The sequence below is a fragment of the Coenobita brevimanus genome, chromosome 62 (assembly GCF_032717465.1).
Source record: "Coenobita brevimanus isolate Jiangsu-jjx chromosome 62, ASM3271746v2, whole genome shotgun sequence".
Taxonomy (NCBI): Eukaryota; Metazoa; Arthropoda; class Malacostraca; order Decapoda; family Coenobitidae; genus Coenobita; species Coenobita brevimanus.
Window position 1 is genome coordinate 37,395,625 of NC_137015.1, and position 24,073 is coordinate 37,419,697.

The 24,073-nt window shown below is 40.3% G+C and overlaps 1 protein-coding gene across 1 annotated transcript in view; it reads right to left on the reverse strand.

Moving 5' to 3' along the window:
• Positions 1-24,073, reverse strand: part of LOC145404063 (pseudouridylate synthase RPUSD2-like) — a 473,336-nt gene that overhangs the window by 16,242 nt on the left and 433,021 nt on the right. The window contains exons 7-11 of the mRNA XM_080275665.1: positions 15,818-15,926; positions 11,541-11,652; positions 8,966-9,156; positions 6,260-6,463; positions 2,121-2,309 (exon numbers count right to left, since the gene is read on the reverse strand). Of these exons, the coding sequence (XP_080131791.1) occupies positions 2,121-2,309; positions 6,260-6,463; positions 8,966-9,156; positions 11,541-11,652; positions 15,818-15,926 (805 nt within the window). The remainder of the gene's footprint in view (positions 1-2,120; positions 2,310-6,259; positions 6,464-8,965; positions 9,157-11,540; positions 11,653-15,817; positions 15,927-24,073) is intronic.

Consider the following 24,073-nt stretch of genomic DNA (forward strand, 5'->3'; position numbering starts at 1 on the left):
ATGGAGTAAGGAGGTATAAGCTGGAGAGATGGGACGGAGTAACGGGGTGTGAGTTGGAGGGAAGGGATGGATAGATATATGAGTAAAGGGATGTGTGTTGGAGGAAGGTCAGTCTGACTGCAGAGGACAGAATGACATGGAGGAAATTCATCTGAGGCTATCTCTTCTGTGATAAATGCATCTGGTTATACATAGACAGATCGACAAATAGTGGTTATAAACAGAAACGGGACTACATGAAGGTGTTTTAGTGCCCACTTACATATGGGTACAAAGCTATAGTGTGGCATGAGAATGAAAAGTCTGAAGAAACATAAATGGAAATGGGACAGATATGGAAATGGGTTTATTGAGGAATGTGTATGAAGTGCTTAGAGTGGGCAGAATAGGAAATAATGTGATATGTAAATGATGTGTAGGAAGAATGTTTGTTGAAAAATGTTCAAGGGTGCACGCCTATATGGTACGGCTGCATGATGACCATGAATATAATGAGGGTGATGAAATGGGTGTATGTGAGTGAGACTGATGGAGGAATGATAAACTATAGGCCAAGTAGGTGGATGAATATGGCAAACGAGTACGTAAATGAGGCACAGCAGTTGATGATGTTACAGAACTGACAGGAGACTGAGTTGCTTGGATGAATTTTGTAAGGAGGAGCACACAAGGGCATGCACTTCATTTCAACTTCATTACTGTCATATTTACTTTACCTGATGGGTAATGTGAAGCACATCTATTTAAAAAAAAAAGTGCAGATGGAAAAAAAAAAACTGAAGTGAGTGACTGATCAGTTTCACTGGGCATGGTGTAAATTATTTTACCCATTATTTTCTTTTCCTTGGCTTTCTCTTCTCTACCTCATCCCATCTTTAGGTGGGAAAAAAGAGGCTGGGGTAATGATGAAGAGAATTATCAATAGAGTGCTCAGTTTAGGCCAAACAGCTTACAATATTCTCAGTTTCATACATCCTAAACTTTTGAACTCCCACCATTCAAACATCTCAGTATCTGGAAGCAGAACCTTGTGGACAACAATTTCAATATATAATGACAACTGCTACAGTACGGAACTAAATGCATGATGGTAACCACACCACTCCTTGAGTGAAAACTATTAATTTTTGTCTGAAACAAGTTTTTTTTCCCCCCTCCCTTTCCACAGAAAGTGGAAACCTAAACAACACAAAGTCGTGTTCAGTAGATGTGGCACATCAAGCTGTGGTGCTGTGGACCCCACCCCCTCCTTATCCTTTCCACTTATGTATAAAACATACTTTCTCTGAGGGGAAAAAAGAAAAAAAAGTGTACAGAAAAGACCCAATCACAACATATTAAAATCAATCAACGGGCATGCACAATGAATGAGAAGTACAATGAGAGGCATCACCTTATAATACTGATATACAAACTGACATAGGTAATACCAGATAGCTGTGGATAAGAACTTACTACCGGTACTATCCTGCCTTATACTCAAACACTGTTCTTATGTCCTGGCCAACCTTCGAATGATGGGGTCAGAATATATCTTTAATTTGCATCACGATTTAATGAACGGCTATACACAAAAATGTTGCAGCAAAGTTAAATAAAACATTACATTTTATACCCTGCATATACTGTGTAAACTTACAGAAGGTTGTATATTATACACTTAACATATTCAGGAGCAGCCTAGTATTCATTCATCACCATTTCCCTACCAGGATTGTAGGGGTCAAGGTCTGGGCTAGGCTAGGGTACTGAGTCCAGGTTTTTAAGACGAGTGACGAGACACTTGCCCCTGAGGGGCATTATGTGAAATAAAACCCATGCATCTCTCTCACTTAATCTTTATGAATCATATCCAGCTGTACTTACCTGACCAACTGTGTCCTTCTAAATTACAGGACATAATTATACTGCACAAATAAAATTAGCATCTGCATAACCCGTGTACATATACAGTACTGCAATATTATACAGTATACATATTACAGTCCACAATGTGCAAATATTAACTTTTCAAGTCTAGTACACACTGGACAAACAGAAGACTAAATGAATTGAAGTGAAAGGAACAGTGGACAGGTGCAAAGATGGATAAAGAATATAACAGCAAAGAGAAGCCTTACCATTGAGTGCCTTAGTTGGATCAGGTGTTTCCAAGGGAGTTTGGGGGTCAATGGGGGAGAGAGTGGGGACAGTGGGGGACTGGTAGCCAACATGGGGAGCCACCAAGGTTGGGGGAGACGTAACTCTGGGAGTGGTCACAGTGGGCGGTGACTTCTCCTTTGGGCTCGGGGTGTTGCGCTGGGAGCCACCTGCAAGAAAAGTAGACTTAAAAATTTCTCATCATTCCTTCACCTTATATCTACACAACCTAGAAAATGGTTTCGCCAAACCTACTCCTTAAGAAATGATGCCTTTTATCATTTCTGCAATTACCAGACTTTTGGCTCACAGACAACCTCTCATACTGTACAAATTGGAGACAATAAGGCAGTCACTCTAATCTCAATAAGCATGGCTGATCAGCTGCCCTGCTCTCAGCAAGAGCATGACTAGTAACACAAATAATTTAATTTCATTTAGTTCATAAAGACTCTGACATGCTTGCACTTGTCAGCCCTGGTAACCTAATGGTGGCTCTCCAAACTCTTCCATTTCTTGCAGCCTCCCTATTCAGTCTCTTATCCCTAAGGTCACACTCTATGACCTCATCTCAGGTCATTTTTGGTCTGCCTCTTGCAACCCTACCCTCAACATTAACACCTCTCATCTTCCACATCCAGTTATCATCTTCCATCCTTTCATCTACCCCTCCTCACTGCAACACTAATACATCCAAGACCCATCCGTCCTCTCAACTCTTCAATTGCAATCTTAACCCCCCCCTCAGGCCTTTCATTCAAGGATACACTACACATCCATCTAATCATTTCTGTACATTTGAGCCTATGAATATCCTCTTCCTTTACTGTCCAGGTTTCACTACCAATCAGCACTACACTTCTAACACATGCTGCATACAAGGATCCCTTAACATGGAGGGAGAGAGAGCCCTCTCAATGTCTGGGGAAGCAACAGCTCCTTAACTTCCTCCAACACTTCCTTACCCTAGCCACAGAGCTAGCTCCAGCCCCATCTCCAACATATAACACGTCCCGCAAACAACAAAACTCCCCCACGCAATCATGAGACTACAGCAAGATCAATCATTTCACACCAGACCATCTCTACATGTTCTCCCCGACACACCGCACACTCAAAATCAGCATTATCTCGCAGTCTACCTCTAATAGCCTACTGCATCTCTTAAGCATCCACTTACCACAAACACTGCATGAGATGTGATTACTTCCCACATCTTTGTGACAAACTGCACACAGCCACACTCCCTCAGCTACGACAGTACCACCACCAGCCCTAGATATCATGATGCTTTTTTTTATCCGAGTTTACTCTCAAACACTCGTACCCCATTCCATCTCTTCCTCTCATTCTCCACAATCAACATCATCAGCATACATTTCCCATGGATGTCCATTTCTGATGTCATGCAGGAGAGCTTCAAGCCCCTTGTTAATTAATAAGGGGTTCAAGATGGACCTCTCATGCACACCAACATTCATGGAAAACTCATCACTCAAATCTCTGCTCACTCTCACCTGAGTGTGAGCACCCTTGTACATAACCATAACCACTCTAACCAGTCACTCCTTGATCCCAAGCTTTTTCATTACCCACTTCACCACTTCCCAAGGAACTCTGTCAAAGGCCCTCAACATATCAACAAACACAAACTACAGCTTCCTCTTCTTTCCTATATACTCGTACTCTGTATTTTTCATGAAGCTGTCAGACAATGAACATTGCATCAGTGGTCCCTTTGCCTGGCATAAACCCAAACAGCTTCTCATCAAAATTCACTCTATCCCTTTTCAGTTTTTCCAAGACTCTCCACTGCCTTCATTATCTAGTCCTAAAGTTTTATGCCTCTATAATTCCTCTTTTCATGGCATCACCCTTCCCCTCAAACACATATACCACCAGTCATCTGGAACAACACACTCATACCCTTCACCATTTCAGCAGTCATCCCAGACACACCCACCATCTGCCTCAATTGCATCCTGCTGATTACCCTCCTCACAGAAACAGCATCAATCAAAGGCCAAGGGTCAAAAGTTGGATCCACTGACTCCAAACCTTCCCTGTTCCAAACTCCTCATTCAGGAGCAAGTTATAATGCTCTCCCCAAGCATCTTCAATATCCTCACTATCAACCACTACCTCTCCTTCATCATTCTTCACACACTGCTCACCTAAAGTAACCCTGTTTTCTCTCTTCATCTGTTTTACCACCTTAAACACCACATTCTTCTCTTCGGCTCTAGTACTCTATGACTATCCAGTAAATGTCTCCGAGACTCAGATGTTGCCCTGTATACCTTCTTTCTGGCCCTAAGCTTGGCAGCCAAGTATTCCTCTCTGTTATGACCTCTTTTCCATTCCTGGAAAAAAATCTTTTTTCCTGAACTGTAGCTTCTATACCCTCATCCCAAACCATGTTATCTTATGTCTTGGTGGGCCCCTTGCCCATCCACACACTGAATCAGTAACTCTCACGAGATTGTTTTTGAGAGTCCCGTACTGCTCATTCACACTTCTATCTACAGTTCCCTGTTCGGCCACTGCTCTACTCATCTCGCTATAGAAGGCATCCCTTACTGTCAGGTTTTCTAACTTCCACATTTTCCTCCTGGATACATAGGTCCTTTCCTTCGCTACCTCTTCACTATGTACCACATCACATACCAGTAATCTGTGCTGCTGCACACACTCTTCACTCCATTTAACTTCAACATCCTTCACTAACCTCCTATCAGCCCTCCTGATCAGTAAATAGTCAATCTAGCTACTATTACTCCCAGATTCATGTGCAATCAACCCACCCTCTCTTTTCTCAAAAAGCATGTTGGACACAATAATGTTCATTGGCTCCTTTAACTCCAGTATCCTTTCCCCTACTGCATTCTTCTTACCATAATTGTGTGCATCCCCCATGCACTCCTTCATATCCTCGAGCTGCTGCACCCACATGACCACTTAAATTCCCACCCAAAACTACAATCTCATCATTCCCCATACCACCAACCACCTGTATCAAATCATCCCAGAATCTGTCCATCATCATCCAAGCCAACCTATGGTGCATATGCCGATAATACTACAACTAGGAGCTTTCCAAATAATATTTTCAGTGCTATAATCCTTTCATTTACTCTCATTACATTCATAACACATTCCACCCACTTCTCTTCGACAAGCACACGCATACCACTGTACCTGTCCACACTTCCCTTTGAAAATGACTTCTACCTACGATATTTCCCAACAATCATTCTTGCTGATTCTCCTCTAAACCTAACTTCCTTTGAGCAGCAGACATCAACCCATCTCCTGCTCAAGGTCTCCACCACTTCTCCCCCTCTACCCTTCAAGCTACCCACATTCCAATATGCCACTCTGAACCCCTTGGGTGACTTGGTTTGCTCAGGCTTGCTTTTTATGCTTGACTTTGATTTACTCATGGTCAATAAATAAAGGAGGGGGCAAACCACAGGCCGCACCTGCCTGCACCGCCCCAAGTCAAGATAGGGGATAACACATAGCCCACCAGCCGTGGCCAGTGGCTGTGGCAGTGGCCTCAGGCCCCTTTGCCAGGACAGCAACAGGGACACCCTGCAAGTGCACCTTGGCACTGTAACTGCCCTGCCATTATGTACTCAATGATAGGGCAGCCTATCACTGAGTACAAAGTGGAGGGACTGTTAACTTCTAGCAAGGTAAGGGTCTACCAGCATAGAAGTACATAATATGTTCTCTATCTGCTCCCCTTTTCCAAAAACTTTCAGCAATTACTCCATGTGATAGCAATATCAAGCACTTGTCGCACTCTGGGCTGCAGCTCTTGGTTGCAATGTCTCCACAAGGAAGTCTTCTCTAACAAACCCTGGCAAAATCACACAATGGACCTAATGGACAATTAAGACTGAATACCAACTCCCATAACTGATCATTATCTATCAACTTATAGCCATATGCCATAATCCCAAGGGGAATGGTCATGAACAAATCACTTCCATCTCATCCTATCCTCTGCCATCAGGAATCCCACTCTCCATCCCACACCATTCTCATCCATACAGTTCTCCATCCCATCCTTCCACCACATGCTAGACATTAAAACAAAACACTGGCCTCCTACCCTCCTCATCATTGTCTGTCTTCTCCCTGGGCTTGAACATGGAGTACTCTGCATCCCCATCCATTCCAAGCCAGTTCTCAGCATTGTGTATCTTGATCAGGTCCTGGATCAGCTGCTCATCTGTTTTGTTTACAATGCCGCCCTTCGCCTTGTTTGGCCCAAAGACAGTGTGGTTGTACAATGGGTCATTCACGATGGGGTAGCCTGTGATTGGAGGAGGGTGATTAGTACAAAGAGGTATAGAGCTGGGATACTGGTGTGGTGTGGAAGTTAGTGAACTTTGGTATAATAAAGAAGTTTGTGGAGACTAGTGTAGTTAGGAAGTTAGTAAAGACTGCTATAGTTATATGAGGTTAAAAGAGACTAAAGGAGTTTAGAAGTTAGTGGAGACTGATGTAGTAAAAAAGTTAGTGGAGACTGGTGTAGTCAGCAAGTTAATGGAAAGTGGTGATGTTAAAAAGCTTGTAGAGGAGTGTTAAAGTCATATGGTTGCTTAATGAAAGCTTGAGGGAGGGTAGTCAGTGTATAGAGTACTGGTAAATTTAGTGGGAAAGTTAACGACAAAGAAATGGTAGCAGAGTGTGAGATAGAGTCAGCTACTGGTAGATTGCTAGGTACAGTTTGAAAGTTAAAGTACTGGATCAAATTAACTGGATTATTTACTTAGGTTTGATTAACAAGTGAAAGAAAACACCATTTCACTGGACACTCTACTGACACTTCTTTTAATTTACTGTTTACCTTTCCCATCACTGGACCTGATCCATCCCATTTACTGGTGGGAAACAGGGTTGAGATGATGATGAAATACACTGTTAAAGGATGGTGAGTGCAATTATGGATGGCAGGTGAACTTTAATTAAATCAATCACCAGATCTTATAATCTTTCTACCCTCAGATTTTATTATTATAAGAGCCCTCAAGTTGTGGAGGGGTTAATGAGGGCTGTATCTAACCCTTGCAGTAAGAAAATTGTATCCTAATCTTGATCAACTCAGGAAAAAAAAAAAAAAAAAAAAAGCTGAACAGCATTAAAGCAAGTAATTAACAGGCGATGTATATAAAAGATCATGATTATAATTATAGGTTGGTACCTATAGGAATGCTAGGTGTAATACACAACTGTGGATTGATTTTTTTGGATACATGATACGCCCCAGCTACACCACTCACGAGTTCATGGGTATACCATACTTCACAAAGTTTGGGATGCATTTGCTAATGAACTTCCCTCTTGTCATATGATTTTACTGAATAATATAATCATTTACATCCACTCTAGTACAGTAATATACATGCTGAAAAAGGATTGGAAATGCTTTTCCACCATTTGGTGAAAAAGTAGTACATACTGCACTTCCATTTTTCTCACTAAAGGCTTCCTCATTTGCTTGCTTCCTCTGCCTGTACAGTATGGTGAAAGGAAAGATTATTTGATTATAAAATTCTTATACTTACTGTGAATACATGGAATTCTAAGTTCTTAATCTGCAAGTAGTACTTTAACAAAATGATTAAACAGTGTAAACATTACGTAAAAAGCTGTTTAACTTCCATTTTAAATGACAAAATACATTATAATAAACTTCTGGTAGAGGCCACCATAACTTGTCAGCTATAAAATGCCCTTCCCTGATCTGTAAGAGACTTTCTCTCTCTCTCTCTCTCTCTGTACAAGGTGAGCATCATTCGTCTCTAATGATTGAATGGCTGCTAAATGTCACTTGTCACATAAGTTACAGCCGATGTACTGGTACCAAGCCTGTGATTTTTAAAATCTGGCACCATGGAAACTGGCCATATGATGGAGTTTTCTTTTTCTTTTTTTACATTATTTTTTTTGGTCATCTATTTAGATGACATTTTATAGACCCAGCTCTTAGTAAAACATAACAGAAAATTTAGCTGCCTGATGACCATGATGCAGCAAACAGTATGATGACATCCAGGTTTTGGGTGGGCTCTGTCAAGAGTTATATGTATTTATTTTTATGCTTTTCAAAATGGCAGTGGATCAACTTTGTAAGAAAAGTGCTTATCATATTATCATTTTGCTAACGAATGATCTGTAGTAATAAGAACTTACAGGATCCATATATTCAAAATATATTCAAAATTTTATGATTACACAAATCTTTCCATTCACCATTTGGGCAAAGGAAGCAATTAGGCAAGGACAGCTTCAGCAAGAAAAATGGAGTAATACTTTTCATCCAACAGGTGACTAGCACTTCTGACCCAACCTCCTACCCCCCTTTGCTTCTTTCCTGCCTAATCATTCCCAGGCCTTCCATCCTCCTGTCTACATTCCTCCTACCTATCTGTGATTTTTTCTTGCCTAAGCCTTCCTACATATTTCTTCCTCTACATCTACCATCTTGTCTACCTTCCTCTAGTCTCCTATCTTGACTATTTATTTCTTTTTTTGTCTGTCCTATCTTCAGTCATCCTTCTTTGATCATACAACCTTTTCCTTTCTTTACACCAGTTTTATCAACAGTCATTCCATTAGGCTCTTTCCCCTTCTTTGTATTAATCTGCACTGGGTATAATTTTTTTTCCCCCTTCACCATAGTCATTTCTTTCGTGCTCTTTCATCCTGTTTCTAAGAGTGTAATAGAATATTTCTTTCTCTTTTCAGATAATGGTCACATCTTTCCCTTCCTTACCTCTGCATTGTCTACCTCTACTTAGCCCCATCTTACCCAAGTACTGAAGGTGGACTCTGATCTGGTGCATGCGGCCAGTGTGAGGACGACACAGGACGACAGACGTGTGTCCATTGTATGACAGGCGCTGGAACTCAGTGCGACAGTCTTTCCCTGTTGCCGCCACCTTGCACACACCAATCTTGTAGCTGACCACCTCTATTGGCTCATTGCACTCAATGTGTTCCCTGCACAATGTGATAGCAGTGAGTTGTGGGAGTGCAGGGGGGGGGAAGAGAGAGAGAGAGAGAGAGAGAGAGAGAGAGAGAGAGGATGTGTGTGCATATTTTGTAAGAGGATGTGTGTGCATATTTTGTAATGGCCACCATCCACCTGCTTTACATGGGTAGTACGTTGTACTATACATGTTTATGCTGCACTGGTAAAGGAATAAAGAAGGAAGGAGGAAAAATTAAAAAGAAAACAAAAAACAAAGATGGTAAGTGAAGGGAATAGACCAAACAGAGGAAACTGAGGGAGAGGGGGTGATGCTGGGAGAATTGTGGAGGGGTAGAAGGGAAATTACAAAGGAAAGGGCAAACAGCAATAGACATAAAGACTGCAGTGACTGGATGAAAAGTGTAAATTCAAGATGGGCAGGAAAAATGAAAGTTAGTGAGCTAAGGTGGGGAACTCTGACAGGGAGAGAGGAAATAAATGGAGTAAGGACGTGGAAACGGGAAAGATGAAGCGAATGTAAAGATGCATTTCCTGAAGGTGTGTGAAGGCATAAGGAGAATGGTGAGTGTTTGGAAATATTATAGGAAGGGAATGGAGTGCATGGAATGGGAAAGTTTGCATGATTTTAAAAAGGGGACTGAAAAGAGAGGCTGAGGAATCTATGACAAAAATTGATGAAATGCTTGAAAGGGTGCAACAAGGAAGAAAGTTTGCTGGTTCTTTGAAAGCAGTGATAAAATATAGGGATGAGAGCATGTAGTAAAAAAAGTCGCTGCATGATAGTACTGATACCCACTTTATCGTATGGAAGTGAAGCTTGGACCTTGTTAGAAGGACATAAGTCAAGAGTGAGAGCAGTGGAAATGAGTTCTCTGAGAGGAGCATGTGGAGCTGCATGTGAAGACTGGCTGACAAATGAGGAAGTAAAGGAGCATTGTGGTCTGGATGTGGGTATGATCAAAAGTATTGTAGGAAAAACATTGAGGTGGTTTGGCCATATGGAGAGGATGATGAGTGAGAGACTGATGAGGACAGTGTACAAGTGAGATGCAGGGGGAGAGGGGGGGGTAGGAGCCCAAGAATGACATGGAGGGATGGAGTGGAGAGGTATATGAGTGTGGGTGGTGTAAGCTGGGAGGAGGGCAGTGACATGGCTGGGGACAGAGCAACATGGAGGCAATTTGTTTGCATCACCCCTTATGAGACTGAGGCATCAGGCAACAGGTAGATAGAATAGATAGTTTAGAAACCTTGCCATAAAGGGAAAGGAAGAGGGCATGAAGGGACACATGTATGATCACACTTATTCTTTCACCAAACTTTCAATCCATCCATTCCATTTAACTTTCCATCCATCCAACACACACTCTAACCTTTGATCAATCTACTCAATTTTATCATCCCAACCATCCAAATGTATGCTTCAGCAACCTATTCAAACATTCATTTACCTACTCTTCCACCGTACAACCCTCTGTCCACCTCACCATCCATATACTAAGCCCTCTACACAACCATTCACCTATTTATCCATTATTCTACCTATCCATATAATCTTCCTATATATCTATCCTTCCACCTTTTATTCACCCAACCAACCATCCAACTCTCCCTCTATCCACCCAACTTTCCATCCAAACATCTACTAATCTTCTATCTATCTTTCCACCTTTCATTAACCCAACCAACCATCTGACCCTCCCTCTATCCAACCAACTTTCCATCCAAACATCTACCAATCTTCTAACCATCCCTCCTCTCCTTCAAACATCCAGTTATCCACCCAACAAATTATTCAATCCATCATTCATCCAACCAACTCTCCAACCATATACCTAATTTTCTAATCTTCTCACCACTCGACCATCCAGCCATATACTGTACTGTAGATAACTTTCTAATTATCCCACCACTCAACCATCCAACCATATACCTAACTCTCTAATCATCCCACCACTCATCCTTCCACTCACCCATTATTAAACTAATCCAACATATTATCTATCTACCCAACCTTCTAATCACTATACCCATCAGACTGGTGGACTCAGTATGTTTTTTGCTTGTCACTGTTCATCCAGCAGTAAAACAGGGGATCTGGACATATACCGACAACAGCAGATCGTGTTCCAAGTGAGAACAGGGACTAAGAAAAAAGTGACTTTCTGCATGATTCTTATGTAGTCAACAGCCATAAAACTTAGGCATTCTTCTTCTAATCATCCCCCAACCAACCACTCAGCTAATCATCCATCCATCTTTCTGACCATCCCCCATCCACTAATCCATCCCTCTGTTCATCTATCCATCCATCCATCCACCCTCCTGATCATGCCCCATCCATTAATCCATCCCTCTGTTCATCCATCCATCCCTGCACCCATGTACTCACCTTGGAAACTGTCCCTCAACCCGACAGACATACTCCTTGGTGACCTGCCGTGTTCTGATCTGCTGCTCCATCTCCCGGGCCTTCTTGGGGGTGCGGCCAAATAGCAGCAGCCCTGGAGTGGTGATGATGGGTTAGTAGAAAGCTGGGATATCATCAGCATTTTATGGCATCATCTATAGTTGTACATCTATACTGTTGTTTACCTAATTTCAACTCTCTATCCTTCACAGTTTTATTGTAGCCTTCCAATTAAACCTTCAGCTCTAAGATCCTCTCTCAACACCTTGTCCCATGTTTTCCTTCAACAGCCTTTCATTCTTCCATCCACACTCATACTCACACACCTTTATATCTCCTGAAACTGGTGAAATCTATTTAGTTTATTCTTGCTACTTCCAAATGTTTGTACTCAACTTTGGAATGATTGTGAGTAGTGAAAGAGTTCATTAAGGCTATCCTTAAACTGAAGAAATCAGTCTGGTGATAACATAATATGTGAAAATGGCATCTCTGGATGAAAGTGGTTAAAACAACTATCATCCCCAGTCTCTCCACATGAACAAACCACTTCAGCTCATCCCTACACAAGACCTTGATGATATCTTCTTACCTAGTTTCACCCTCACCTGGGCTTAATTAAAAAATCAGCACTGCTCAGTAAAGGGTCAGGGGAAAAAAAAAAAAAAAAAAAAAGGTGAAAATAACCCAGCTGAACAAAACATCCATGCACAGAAATCATTCAGAACAATTAGGTTTACATACACCTTGAGGAATTCCAGCGGCATTTATTACTATATTATGCTGTCTATTACCTTCCTAACTCAATACCCTTATTTCGCTACACCAACGTACTAGTCCTCCATAAGCAGACTTTTGTAATTTTTACACTAACAACTACACTGACTGTATGAGTAGTGAACATCTGAAGCCATTACAGTCCAAAGTTGCAATTTATGGCATAAACTTCAAGGTGCTGATTAATTATAATTTTAAAGGTATTTAGTGTCTTTATTCCATGACTGGCTGTTCCATTTATGGGCTATACATTTACTCAGAATTACTGGTTGTTACAACTGTAGTATTACATAATACTGTAGTGTATTTCATGCATTAAAGTTCTATAAAAATTGTACTATATACTACTCAAGCCAGATACACTGACAGCAGGCAGGTGCTGGCAGCAGGTTTTGCAGCACTGTAATCAATGGAAATGGCCAAAATGGGGGCGGACAGAAGCAGGTGAACATGTGAATCCGCAGAGATTCAAATGAGAAGAGCTGACAGTGAACTTCTCTCACTTCAACCTCAAGGTCAGTGGAAAAAAAATGGATACTGAGTAGTTTACAGAGTCATACCCTCTGTACCCCATTCCAAATATAGTGACAGAGCATTTATTGCACTGCACTGAAAAAGGACTAGAAAATCAAAATCAACTCCAGTATTACTCTCACTAGCCTGCCCTCGCCCTTACCTGCTCACTTCCTTATGATTTGTGGAGTAATCAGTGAGTTATTACTGCTCTACATTTCTGATGGGACACTTGTGCAGATTAAGTTTTGTAAACCAGTATGTGGCTTGCTTCAAAGAAATGGGACCAGCTGAGTACTGTAATTCAGAGCTGGATTTTTTTTTTTGTAATAACATCTCTACTACCTGCATATTTTTAAAAACTCAAAACTTCTCTATCATCTGAATGTTTTCTCCTCATGCTTTTACTGTATCTAGAGACACCATAATATCTATGACTTTAAAACTGAACATTTTGCTTGCTGAAACTACACACTGATTTGAATGCAACAGACTGTCCGAGAGCTTAGGACCTACACTTCTGGAAATTGCAAGTGTCTGGATTTGCACCTCCTGAGAATACAGTTTTTTTTACCTCTCACTACAACATCCATCACTTTGTATCACAACCCTCTCATTCTAAGAGTGTCTTTCACAAGCTGAATAAATCGTCTGGCATTAACTTAATAAAAACAAACATCCTCAGGCACAAGAAATTAAAAGTTCTACCACTGTTCTGACCACTCTAAAAAGTTAGTCTGGTCACACAGCAAACTACAGTATAGAATATATCCTCAACAGAAGTGCGTGAATAAGTTATCCAATTGATATCAGTGTGTTGGAATGATGACAGACTGATATAAAAAATGCTACTTAAGGCACTGAGTTACCAGTTAACCCCTTAACCGCGGGGCATCACTTTCGTGACGCTTGGGAGCAAGGGATCATACCGCGGGGCGTCACTTTTGTGATTCTGTGTTATTTTGAATTCGCCCGGGCTTTCAAATGGTGGCTTGTATCATCTATCAGTACTGCCAATGTCCAACAATAGTCAGCACTCCTAATCTCATCTGTACTCCCATCCATTGTTGACAATTTAGCCAATTTTCCCCGTTCTTGACTCCCCTCCCTACCTCCCCTCCATTAACCTCTCCTCTCGCCTGCCTGGCTGTGCTACCTAAGTAAATCTTCCCTGGAATTTTCCACTGATTTCATCCATTGAAATAAGCCGTATGCCCTATTCTTATACCAAATAATATATACAAGAAAGAAATAAGGTGATAGTGCCATACACCTGGAATTGGCTAATTATCACCTGATAACACCTCACGTGCACTCGTTCGCTAATTTTCGCTGTTTATTTCCCCTTGAAATATGCCATATAATATATTCTCATAATAAAAATATATATAAGAAAGGAAGGGAGAAGCCTAAGTGATATTTATATTCACCTGGAACTACCCAATTTATTATGTATTGTCTAGATTTCCTGCCAATCATTTCATTGCGTATATATTAGCAGCTTTCACCCCACTGACATTGGCAGCATTGCCTAGGCAGGCCACCACACTGTATTCAGTTTACTGTCATCTTTCAAGGTGAGAGCACGTCGGATTCGCCCCTGCCCAATTCCGCTGCTTTTTAGCCCCATGCAAAGGGCCCTGTGACCTCTACCCCCTACTAAACCTCGTGTGGAAAGAGGTAAAGGGCTAAGTAACTGGTGTGAAACGTGAACTGACTAATCTGTCAAGGAAAATGAGAGACAGTGGCTACGATCTATCTGGTGAGTAAATCAGTGCAAGTGGAAATGTAAATAATGTGTAAACAGCAAGTGAAAGCAATGAATGTAAATATATGTGAACAATGGAAAATAGTTTTATAAGTTACTGCAAGTGACTGCTATATATACTAGGAGTAATGAAAGTGAAAGTTTCACTCTAGCATGTATGAATACAATGAGTTATGAAAGTGAAAATGAAAGTGACAGATTCACTCTCAACGCTAGTATACAGGACGAGAAAGTGAATGCTACGTATTTTACTGAAAGAGAAATTGAATGCCTACAGTGACAAGAAACTACTATTACTGAAGGAAACTTATGGATAAAGACTGTAGATGTATATAAGTGTTATATAGTAATAGAAATATAAACTGTGAGTGTTTTTATGAATAATAAATGACAGAACACCAGCGGCGAACGATCACAAGTGGGAAGGTCATACGCGCTCATAATTTTCATTGCTTTCATTTTTTTTTTTTTTTTTTTTTGGGGGGGGGACTTCATTACCCAACTTCAGAGGTCTCCGCAAGTCCTACGGTACTCGACAAAGGCTCAAAAAACATCCCAGGAGAAAGCTGAAGGTATGTGCCATATGCATATGTAATTATAATATTCTAGGGCTAATAACTGATTTTTGGCAAATATTTTTAGAGAGTCTGTCAGAGCGTGAATATGCCCGCAAGACACGCACGTCAGGCAAAAACAAGACCGCGGTTAAGGGTTTAAACAAGCTCTGCCTTTAAAACCTTAGATCCTCAACTTACAGTAATGTACAATTTTCAAATTACTGAACAGACAACAGTGCCTTCTTTATTAACTGTCGGGCAAATTGAAGATTGTTCAGTAAAAAAAAGCTTCCCGGTCTTCTTTATTAATTGTCTGGCAAATTGAAGATTGTTTAGTAAAAAAATTTCCCGATCTCATACAACAGTCAAGCAATTCTGTTCAGTTAAGACTGCACTGATATAAAGTACAGGCACAGCACTACTGTAATCCTATAACAGATACTTCTCATTATACAGGTAACCAATCATACTAGTGACTGAAGTGCCTGATAAATCAAAGTATACACTATTCAACGTGTGTGTGTGTGTGTGTGTGTGTGTGTGTGTGTGTGTGTGTGTGTGTGTGTGTGTGTGTGTGTGTGTGTGTGTGTGTGTGTGTGTGAGAGAGAGAGAGAGAGAGAGAGAGAGAGAGAGACGCCACCTACCACTAGTGAGTCTGTCGAGACGATGGATGGTCCTGAGGTTCTTAAGGTTGTACTCCTTGGCCAAAATGAAGACGACAGTGTTGTGTCGGTACCGGCCACACGGGTGGACCTGGGGGCACCACCACAGAGTTAGGGGGTAAGGGACAGGGACAAAGGGGAGATGGGTTGGGTGCAGGGATGGAGGGAGATGGAGGAGGGGGAGAGTAAAGAAAAGAGAGGGAGCTGGGTGAGGGGGAGGGGGAAGGGGTAAAGAAGGAAGAGGGAGAAAGGTACGTTGTGGAAATAGCAAGAACTGAATGTGTGAAAGGTAGAAAGGAAGGGCAGGGCTAGAAGACGAACAAGGGAGAAGGCAGAGTATGGGGAGGCTCAAGGGAGATGGGACAGGGTACGGTCAGAGGATGAGATGGGATTGATGGGGTATGATGTGGAAGCAGACATAGGAAGGGGAGAGGGGCCAAGGCAAGTGGTGACGTGGCATTTGTGATGGGGTTGAGAAGGGAGGGAAGGGTAAAATGTGAGGCAAGAGATAGAGAAGAGTGAGGAAATTGGCCTGGGGAAAGGAAAAGGCAAGTAGGCAGATAAGTACAGAGCTGTACATACAGAAAGGAAAGCAAACACAAACACTTCAGCCCATGGATACCCATCTATCTATCATTCAATCCTGTGTTGCTCCATAAGGAGCGTAGGAGCCCAGGGCTAGGCAAGTTGGTCCTGACATTTAAGACAGGAGCGACCAGTTTCACTCATCCCTGACAGGCATTACAAAAGCAATAACCCAAACCACCCCTTGAATATAAACCTGCACATTAACCCATTAAACCACCAGGCGCCATAATTTAGTTATATGGATACCACCCAGCGTAGTAAATGGTTTCCTGGTGTAAAGGAAACCATTCAGCTTGTCACTCAATGTAGAGTCACCTGTCGATAGATGAAAGGAGAAAGACTGAAGGAAAGAAAGAAGAGAAAGAACAGAAGGAAGAGAGGAAAGGGCAGTCACCTGAAAGCAGCACTACATCGAGTGAGAGGATGGTGAGCATCCCCACCTACCACCCTCCATTCATAATATTTTTGCAACCAACAGGCGATTTATTCAGTTGAGGACTCTTATCAAACTGGAAGGGTTAGATACAGACTTTATTACACCCTTCAATAGCACAGGCATTTCCTATGTTGAATAAAATTACTTGGAAGCAGCAAGAAAATACCAATAAAAATACAACATCTGATTCAATACGGTAAGACAAAAGAGAAAGGAAAACAGTTAGGTTATTAGCAGGAAACAAAAAGGGAATACTTTGAGCTGGAGGGAGGGAAAACTGAAAGGGACACTGGTGATCTCAATGGATGGAAGAGAAACAGAGATAAATGGTAGCTGACACTGGGGTGGGAGGTAAGAAAACTGACATGGAAAGAGGAAGAGAAACTGCTAATATTAGAAGTGGGTGGGAAGGGGTAGATTGGTTGGACAGATAGACGGATAGATAAATATCAGGAAGGAAGGAAAGGAATTGAAAGAGAACAAGGTAAAACATACATAAAAATATGGTAGACAAAAAAAAAAAAAAAAAAAAAAAAAAAAAAAAGGTGTCCCTTGCCTTTAACTGACAAAGGGTCAAAACAAACAAATGAACAAACATATAAACAAAGCCAAAAAATAAAAGCTGGGAAGAACTTGCCTAGAAAAGAAAAAGGTGGGGAAATGTGGAGACATCACAGCAAATTGTGTGACCTGAGCCTCGTCCACAGAGACTGCCCAATCACTAGAGATTGTGAGAATATTGTAACCAATCATTTAACTTTGCGATGACCAACAAATCACACAGATTGTTAGGGAAACGAGCCAATAACAAGGCTTGTTAGAGGAAACTGACCAACCACAAAGTGTGCATGAATGAGAGTAAACTGGCCAGTAACAGAGCTTCTCTCATGGTAACGGATCTGTCGTGGAGACTAAAAGGACTATGGCCAAGCACACAGCTTGTATGGGAACTATCCATTCACAGATTCTGAGTGGAAAAACTGACCAACTGCAAAACTTGTAATGAAAGCTGGCTGGACTCTAAACAACACTACTAGAGGATTGTGGTAAGATACCTAGTTTCAGTTATATACTGGTGGTTATACGACACTTCAATGACAAAATACTCTGCCATGAATTCACATACTATAGCTTCCACTTAGTATTCTGTATCTGACCAATAAAATATGACTGTACTTTCAGTCTTGAAGTATATATGGAAAATTTTTATGTTACATGAAACCTACTAAAACTGCATACCCATACTGTACTAATAGTATACTGTACAATAATACAGAGAACAGGTATATGACAGTTATCTCTTATGTCAAGTACAGTACTACGACAATACAGAATCATGAACCCATGTGATATATTCTGGGGACTGCAACCAAATTCTTTTTAATTTCTTCCAACACTAATATATTCCCTGTCTGCAATGGACAGTTTCACTCATATTCTATACCTTGGTAACATTTCCTACTCTTCATAGCCGCTGAAAATTCATACCATCTGTACATTAAAAATGTCAATCAATACTGTAGAGACTTCTTACCTCTATCTCACACCATCATGTAAATACCAGTAAGCAGAGAATACCTTACCATAAACTCAATCTTCCTTATTGCTTTTTCTCACCAAGATGTTACATACGTTTTATATGAACTGTGTATGCTACATTTATAAAAAGCATCACACACCAGTGTATCATTTATGAGAGTCAGTAAATGGTGAATTCAGAAACAATACAAATATCAAGCAAAAACAAGCACACCATATCTTTAGCAGGTTTATGTTGGATTAACTCTTCCAACATGAGTATGTAATTTTTATATATGCTTGCAAACTCCAGATGCTTTTATTCAGCTTATGAGATTTTCAAAAGGAAGATTTACATAAAGCCTTCAGTAGTTGTTGCTGTTAATCAACCCAAGCCTGTCTGGCAGAGCAGACCCATCAACTGCAGGCAAGCAACTGTCCCTGTAGAGTTGTCCTGAGCATGGAACTGATGTTGCCTTGCTGCTAACACCACCTCGCTACAGCGAGGCATGGCAAATAGTGAGGAAGTTGGGTTTCTTGATGGATGCCACGTTTGTGTCTCTCCACTCAGTTAACAGGGACACCACTCACCACAGAACGCTCCACATCCCCCCATAATTTGGTTAGTTGGTTACTACCCAGCATTGTAAACGGTTTCCTGGGTTACAGGAAACCATTTGGCTTGTAACTCTGTGTATAGCCGCCTAAAGTATGTATGCATGTATATATATATATATATATATATATATATATATATATGTACCATAAACTTAACAGAAACAAAACTGGTGGAAGCTTTGAAGACACATGATACATGTATTCACAAAGCAGTTGTAAAACTAAGAAATTTACAAGCCTCAGTGATCACACATCCTGAAGAAAATCTTAATCTGACATTTCCAAAAATATATATATATATATATATATATATATATATATATATATATATATATATATATATATACCCCTCCTACTTTGTAGAATTCAATCCGTCTTTTAATCTGCACAGGCATTCACCTGGTTGTCAACTACCATCTACCATCAACTGTAAATGCAGTGCTTTAATATTCCTTCTGAAGTCTAATTATCACCATTAATCTTAATTTCATCAGAGTCAACATACACATCTCAATTTCATCAGAATCCAATTTATGTACACCTGTAAGCCTCTGTTTCTGCTTACCGTACACTGCCATTCCTGAGTGAATGGAAATCATAGCCACGTTTTCACACTGAAGATGGCAATGTTGTTGGAGATTCAAGGCTTTTTCAAACTGCCCAGGTAACAGTGTCATCACAAACTGTTCTTCATGTAGTCAAACAAACCTCCAACAACCCCTTACTATGACTTCACTATATCCAGGAGTGCTACTGGTGGGTTACCTCATGAGCATACTTGTAGACCTGCATGTTCATGTACAGTATCTTTAAGCCAATACTTTTTTCCCTCATGAGCATACCTGTAAACTCATCTATGAGGCACTACTTTTCTGCAAGCCTACTAACACACTTCACCGCTGAGTCTATCACCCTTAGTACAACTGCTCTAGTTTGATGACTGAAATTCCAACTGTGAATTTTTTTTTTTTTCTTTTTAACATTATGGATAACGAAAATATTCATGATAAAATTATACTTGCAATTACAAGTGTACTACATACATCCAATGAAACTTAACTTTATTTGGAAATTACTGAATCTGTATTACTGTACTTACTGGCAATAAAACACTGCATAATTGATATATAGAACATTAAGTTTAAAAAAAAATAATGACAAAGACAATTAAATACTGAGTTTCTTATATCAGAAAGTATTCTATACTGTACATGTGATAAAACATCACATACAGTATATCCCCAATTATCCAGATTGCCACTACCTGGACCATCCTTTATCCATATGCTGTATTCTGACTGTTCAAAACCATTAATCATACATTTTTCCATTTTATCCAGATAAAATGCTTGCATGAAGGTGGGTATTATGACCACACGATCTTTTTTTTTTTTTTTTTTTTTTTTTTTAACGGGCTGTGGTGATTGCTTGCCTGTGGTTCATGGGTCTGGTTGACTAAAATTATTGCCTGGCTGTGGTTTACAGGTCTGCTTGACCTGATAGTGTAAAACACCAGGAATAAGTGTAGTACAATGTACTATAGTGGCCTTTTACAATGGCTTTCAAAGTTAGGGTATGTACACCCACCAAAAAAATTATCGTTACCTCTGGGTGCGATGAACTCTGAAATGATTTGTAAATGTGAAACTGTGTTCATTTGGTACTGATAGCAGTTCAGAACCCTTGGTCCTTATGTCATATTGTATCACACCACATGGGTAACAATTATTTTTTTTGTGGGTGTACAAAGGGAAAGCAGGGGAGAAGTCCACTATCCAGATGGAGCCACTATCCGGACATCCCTTTGGCTCTATTGTGTCAGATAATCAAGGGATTACTGTATACTGTATTTAAATGTGAAAAATGATACAGTACAATATCATTAGCACTGACATGACTACACAATACACATGAAAAATTGGCAGTGCAATTTATGCCTCACACAAAATTAGTGAAGGAATAACTGTATAATTATACTATATTCAGACACTACCTAGACATAAGTTTTAACTAAGCCCTGTTGCAAAAAAAAAAAAAAAAAAAAAAAAGTTATACAGTGAGAGTTAACTAACATAAACAGTACAAACTTAATCAGTCTCGACAGGAGTAAAATGCTGCAATTATCAACCACTTGAATCCTAGTGATGCCTGTTTTTGTTTATTCTTGCTGCAAGTGGATGATTTTATTCAACAGAAAAGACCCCCCCCTTCTTTCTCTCTCAAACAAGGTTTATAATACTGAGTTGAATAAAGTCAAGATGGCAGAAATAAAATGAAAATGACATCCACAGGCTCAATAGTATTACCCCTTGAATCTGATGATGTATATTTTAGTCTACTCTTGCTACATTCATGTAATTTTATCAGTTTTGGAAAAACCATTTGTAGTGACCAGGTTAGAAACTCTCTCCATTAACCCCTTTAAAACCTGATTTCTCTCCTAAAGCTTCATAAAAATGTTTGGAGGTAATGTTTATGAAATTTCTGAAGACCTTCGCCATGCATACGTGTACAGTATATGCCTTCTTTTCACTCGGCGTTGGCAAGCAATACTGATACTGAGTGCCATATACCTTCAGAACCACCAGTGAGCTACCAATAAGTAGCTTGGGTAAACTTTTAAATGTATATATTCTTACTAATGCCAACCCTTGCCTATGGGCTTGGGTTTGAATTCAGAGCTTTCCTTCTCCTAGGCCAACTGCCAAGGCTGAGTGAAACCTACCCCAGGGAATAGATTGTAACTGTGTGGAAGAGATATGTACAGTATGTATAGCTGTCTCAGCCCACACTGGTCCCCCCCCTCCCCTAAGAGAGTACTGCAATGATAGCTACACAGCTTCTGGATCCTGCATCACTCTCATGGAAGTACCGGAGATGCTTGTAACCATCTACCTCCCACCTAGTAAAAATAAAACATAAAAAATATATCATCAAACTAAAGAAGTTAACTAGCCAACCACACCTCAGAACAGCCTGTGACATGGAGTTCTGAGAGACGCCAACAGATTCAATCAGAAGACGGCTTCAGGTGCAACACAGCCAAGTCACAAGGAAAACGAAACACAAAGGAAAGGAAAAACAACAGTAATGATCCACTATGTCTTGTTGAGGGAAGGAATCAGACCCAGACAAGAGGGCTTTTGGACTTTTACAGAGGTTTTGTGCGGTTTACGAAGCTCTTGTGTGGGTATATACCAGGGCTGTCAAGTTTATGGTGTCGGTGCTTGCTATGCCGTACAGAGCAGTAGTTGGTGTGCAATGGAGAGAAGCTGGAGATGTAAGAGTGGTTCAGACGTAAACATATCCCTGTCACAGCTATGCCTCCTAAAGGTTTTTTTTTTTAAGACTTCAGGAAGGAATAGTGGAACAGAGTGTGAGTTCCAGCAGTCTGTGATTTATTCCAAACAAAAATGTAACACAAGAAAAACAGCTAAGTGTAACTAAGGTCTATGGAAAAAAGGTGGCCTTATAAACTTGTGGTGCCTCTTTGTTCTGTTTGTTTGATATTTAAGAAACTCTGTCACTTGCTGGAAATTTTTGTGAGCTCAGCAAAGTAACTCCTGCTGATTACATATTTAACAAGCTAATCTAGATATATTCTCAGCTGTTCAGTGTATATACCAACCAGCTCTTCTACCATGCACTACAACATTTCTAAAAGCCCCTGGCACAGATTAATGAGAAAAATATGACAGAGGTAACTACTATATTTCTCAAAACTGTGCGCAAGTACCTTTACGAAATGACAAAAAGTGCAATGGTACATGCTCTTGGATGGCATGTAATTTAAACTAACCAGAAAATCTAGAACAGCTGCTTGACCTGTTAATACAAGGCTTTCCAGGTATGGTACAGCTCTTGACCTAGGTATGTGGACAGGTCAGGTCAGGTCGGGTCACAGAGAAAGCAGAGACGTACCTAAGGTAAAATCTTACACTAGGTCAGGTCAGGTCAAGTGAACACAGATGCAGTGGTCAATCTCGCTCCTCGGGTTATAAGAGCTCTAATTTTTCAAGGAATCTGGAGTTAATGTTTACATACATCGACATGGTACGAAAACCGACATAATTACTGATTTCAAAGAGCTGTCTGAGTTTAAGCCCTTTTCATCTTTATTAGTAAAAAAAAAAAAAGTAGTAAAAAAACATAGATTGTCCTTAAAAGTGCTTGGATTTATTAGTATGTATATATACAGTAATTGCAGGTGGTGCCACGGTAATGTACTATGGTGGGTGAGCTGCTCAAGTCAAGCTCCTTGTTCATCGCCAAGACAAAGAAAAAACAACAGACAATTTGGTCCTTTAACTTGACAAGAAATATTACTTACAGTTTTTCAACTATAATTTTTGTTTGCGTGTTTTCGGAAGTCCATCAGCCCTGCGGGTCAAAAGTGAGGTCATGAAATGTGTGGAACATTTTCTTTTTCCTCGATAAAATCAAGAAGAGAAATTTTATTTCAAATCTGTATATCTTGATAAATGAATCATGTGTTATGGTGTGACTGTAGGAAATGCAGAATACTGAACTTATAAGTTTGTGATTAGGGTAAGGGATAAAAAACATTAAGGGTACAAAAATTGGAATAAAAATGCTCTGTACTTACTGTAACTAAAAACTTAATCCAATAATGGATGAGAAACTTTTACATAACCAACTACTGGATGTCTATGCTGTGAATTATTCAAGCCACAACTGAATTCTCCCACTTTTCCTGTAAAAATAATGTAAACACAACCTAGCTCAACCAACCATGAATCTAAAATACAGTGGAATAAAATTTTTAAATATCTTTCTCTCAGGTTTTTAAAAAAGGACGTGAATATAGCCTCAATTATCTGTTGAGCGGCTTGCTTGATAATGCAGTATGTATACACTATATAGGTTTCTACAAAGGCCATTTATTACTATGAATTCAATGAAATGCTAAGACTTGTAAGCATCTACACCTGAATCCCTGTTCAAATGCTATGCAAGGGTCCACATGTTTATGAACACAACAAATCTTGCATTCAAACCCCTCCGTGTGGAGTCGACCAATTATATACACATCGCAGAATGGATAAAATGGGTGGGAG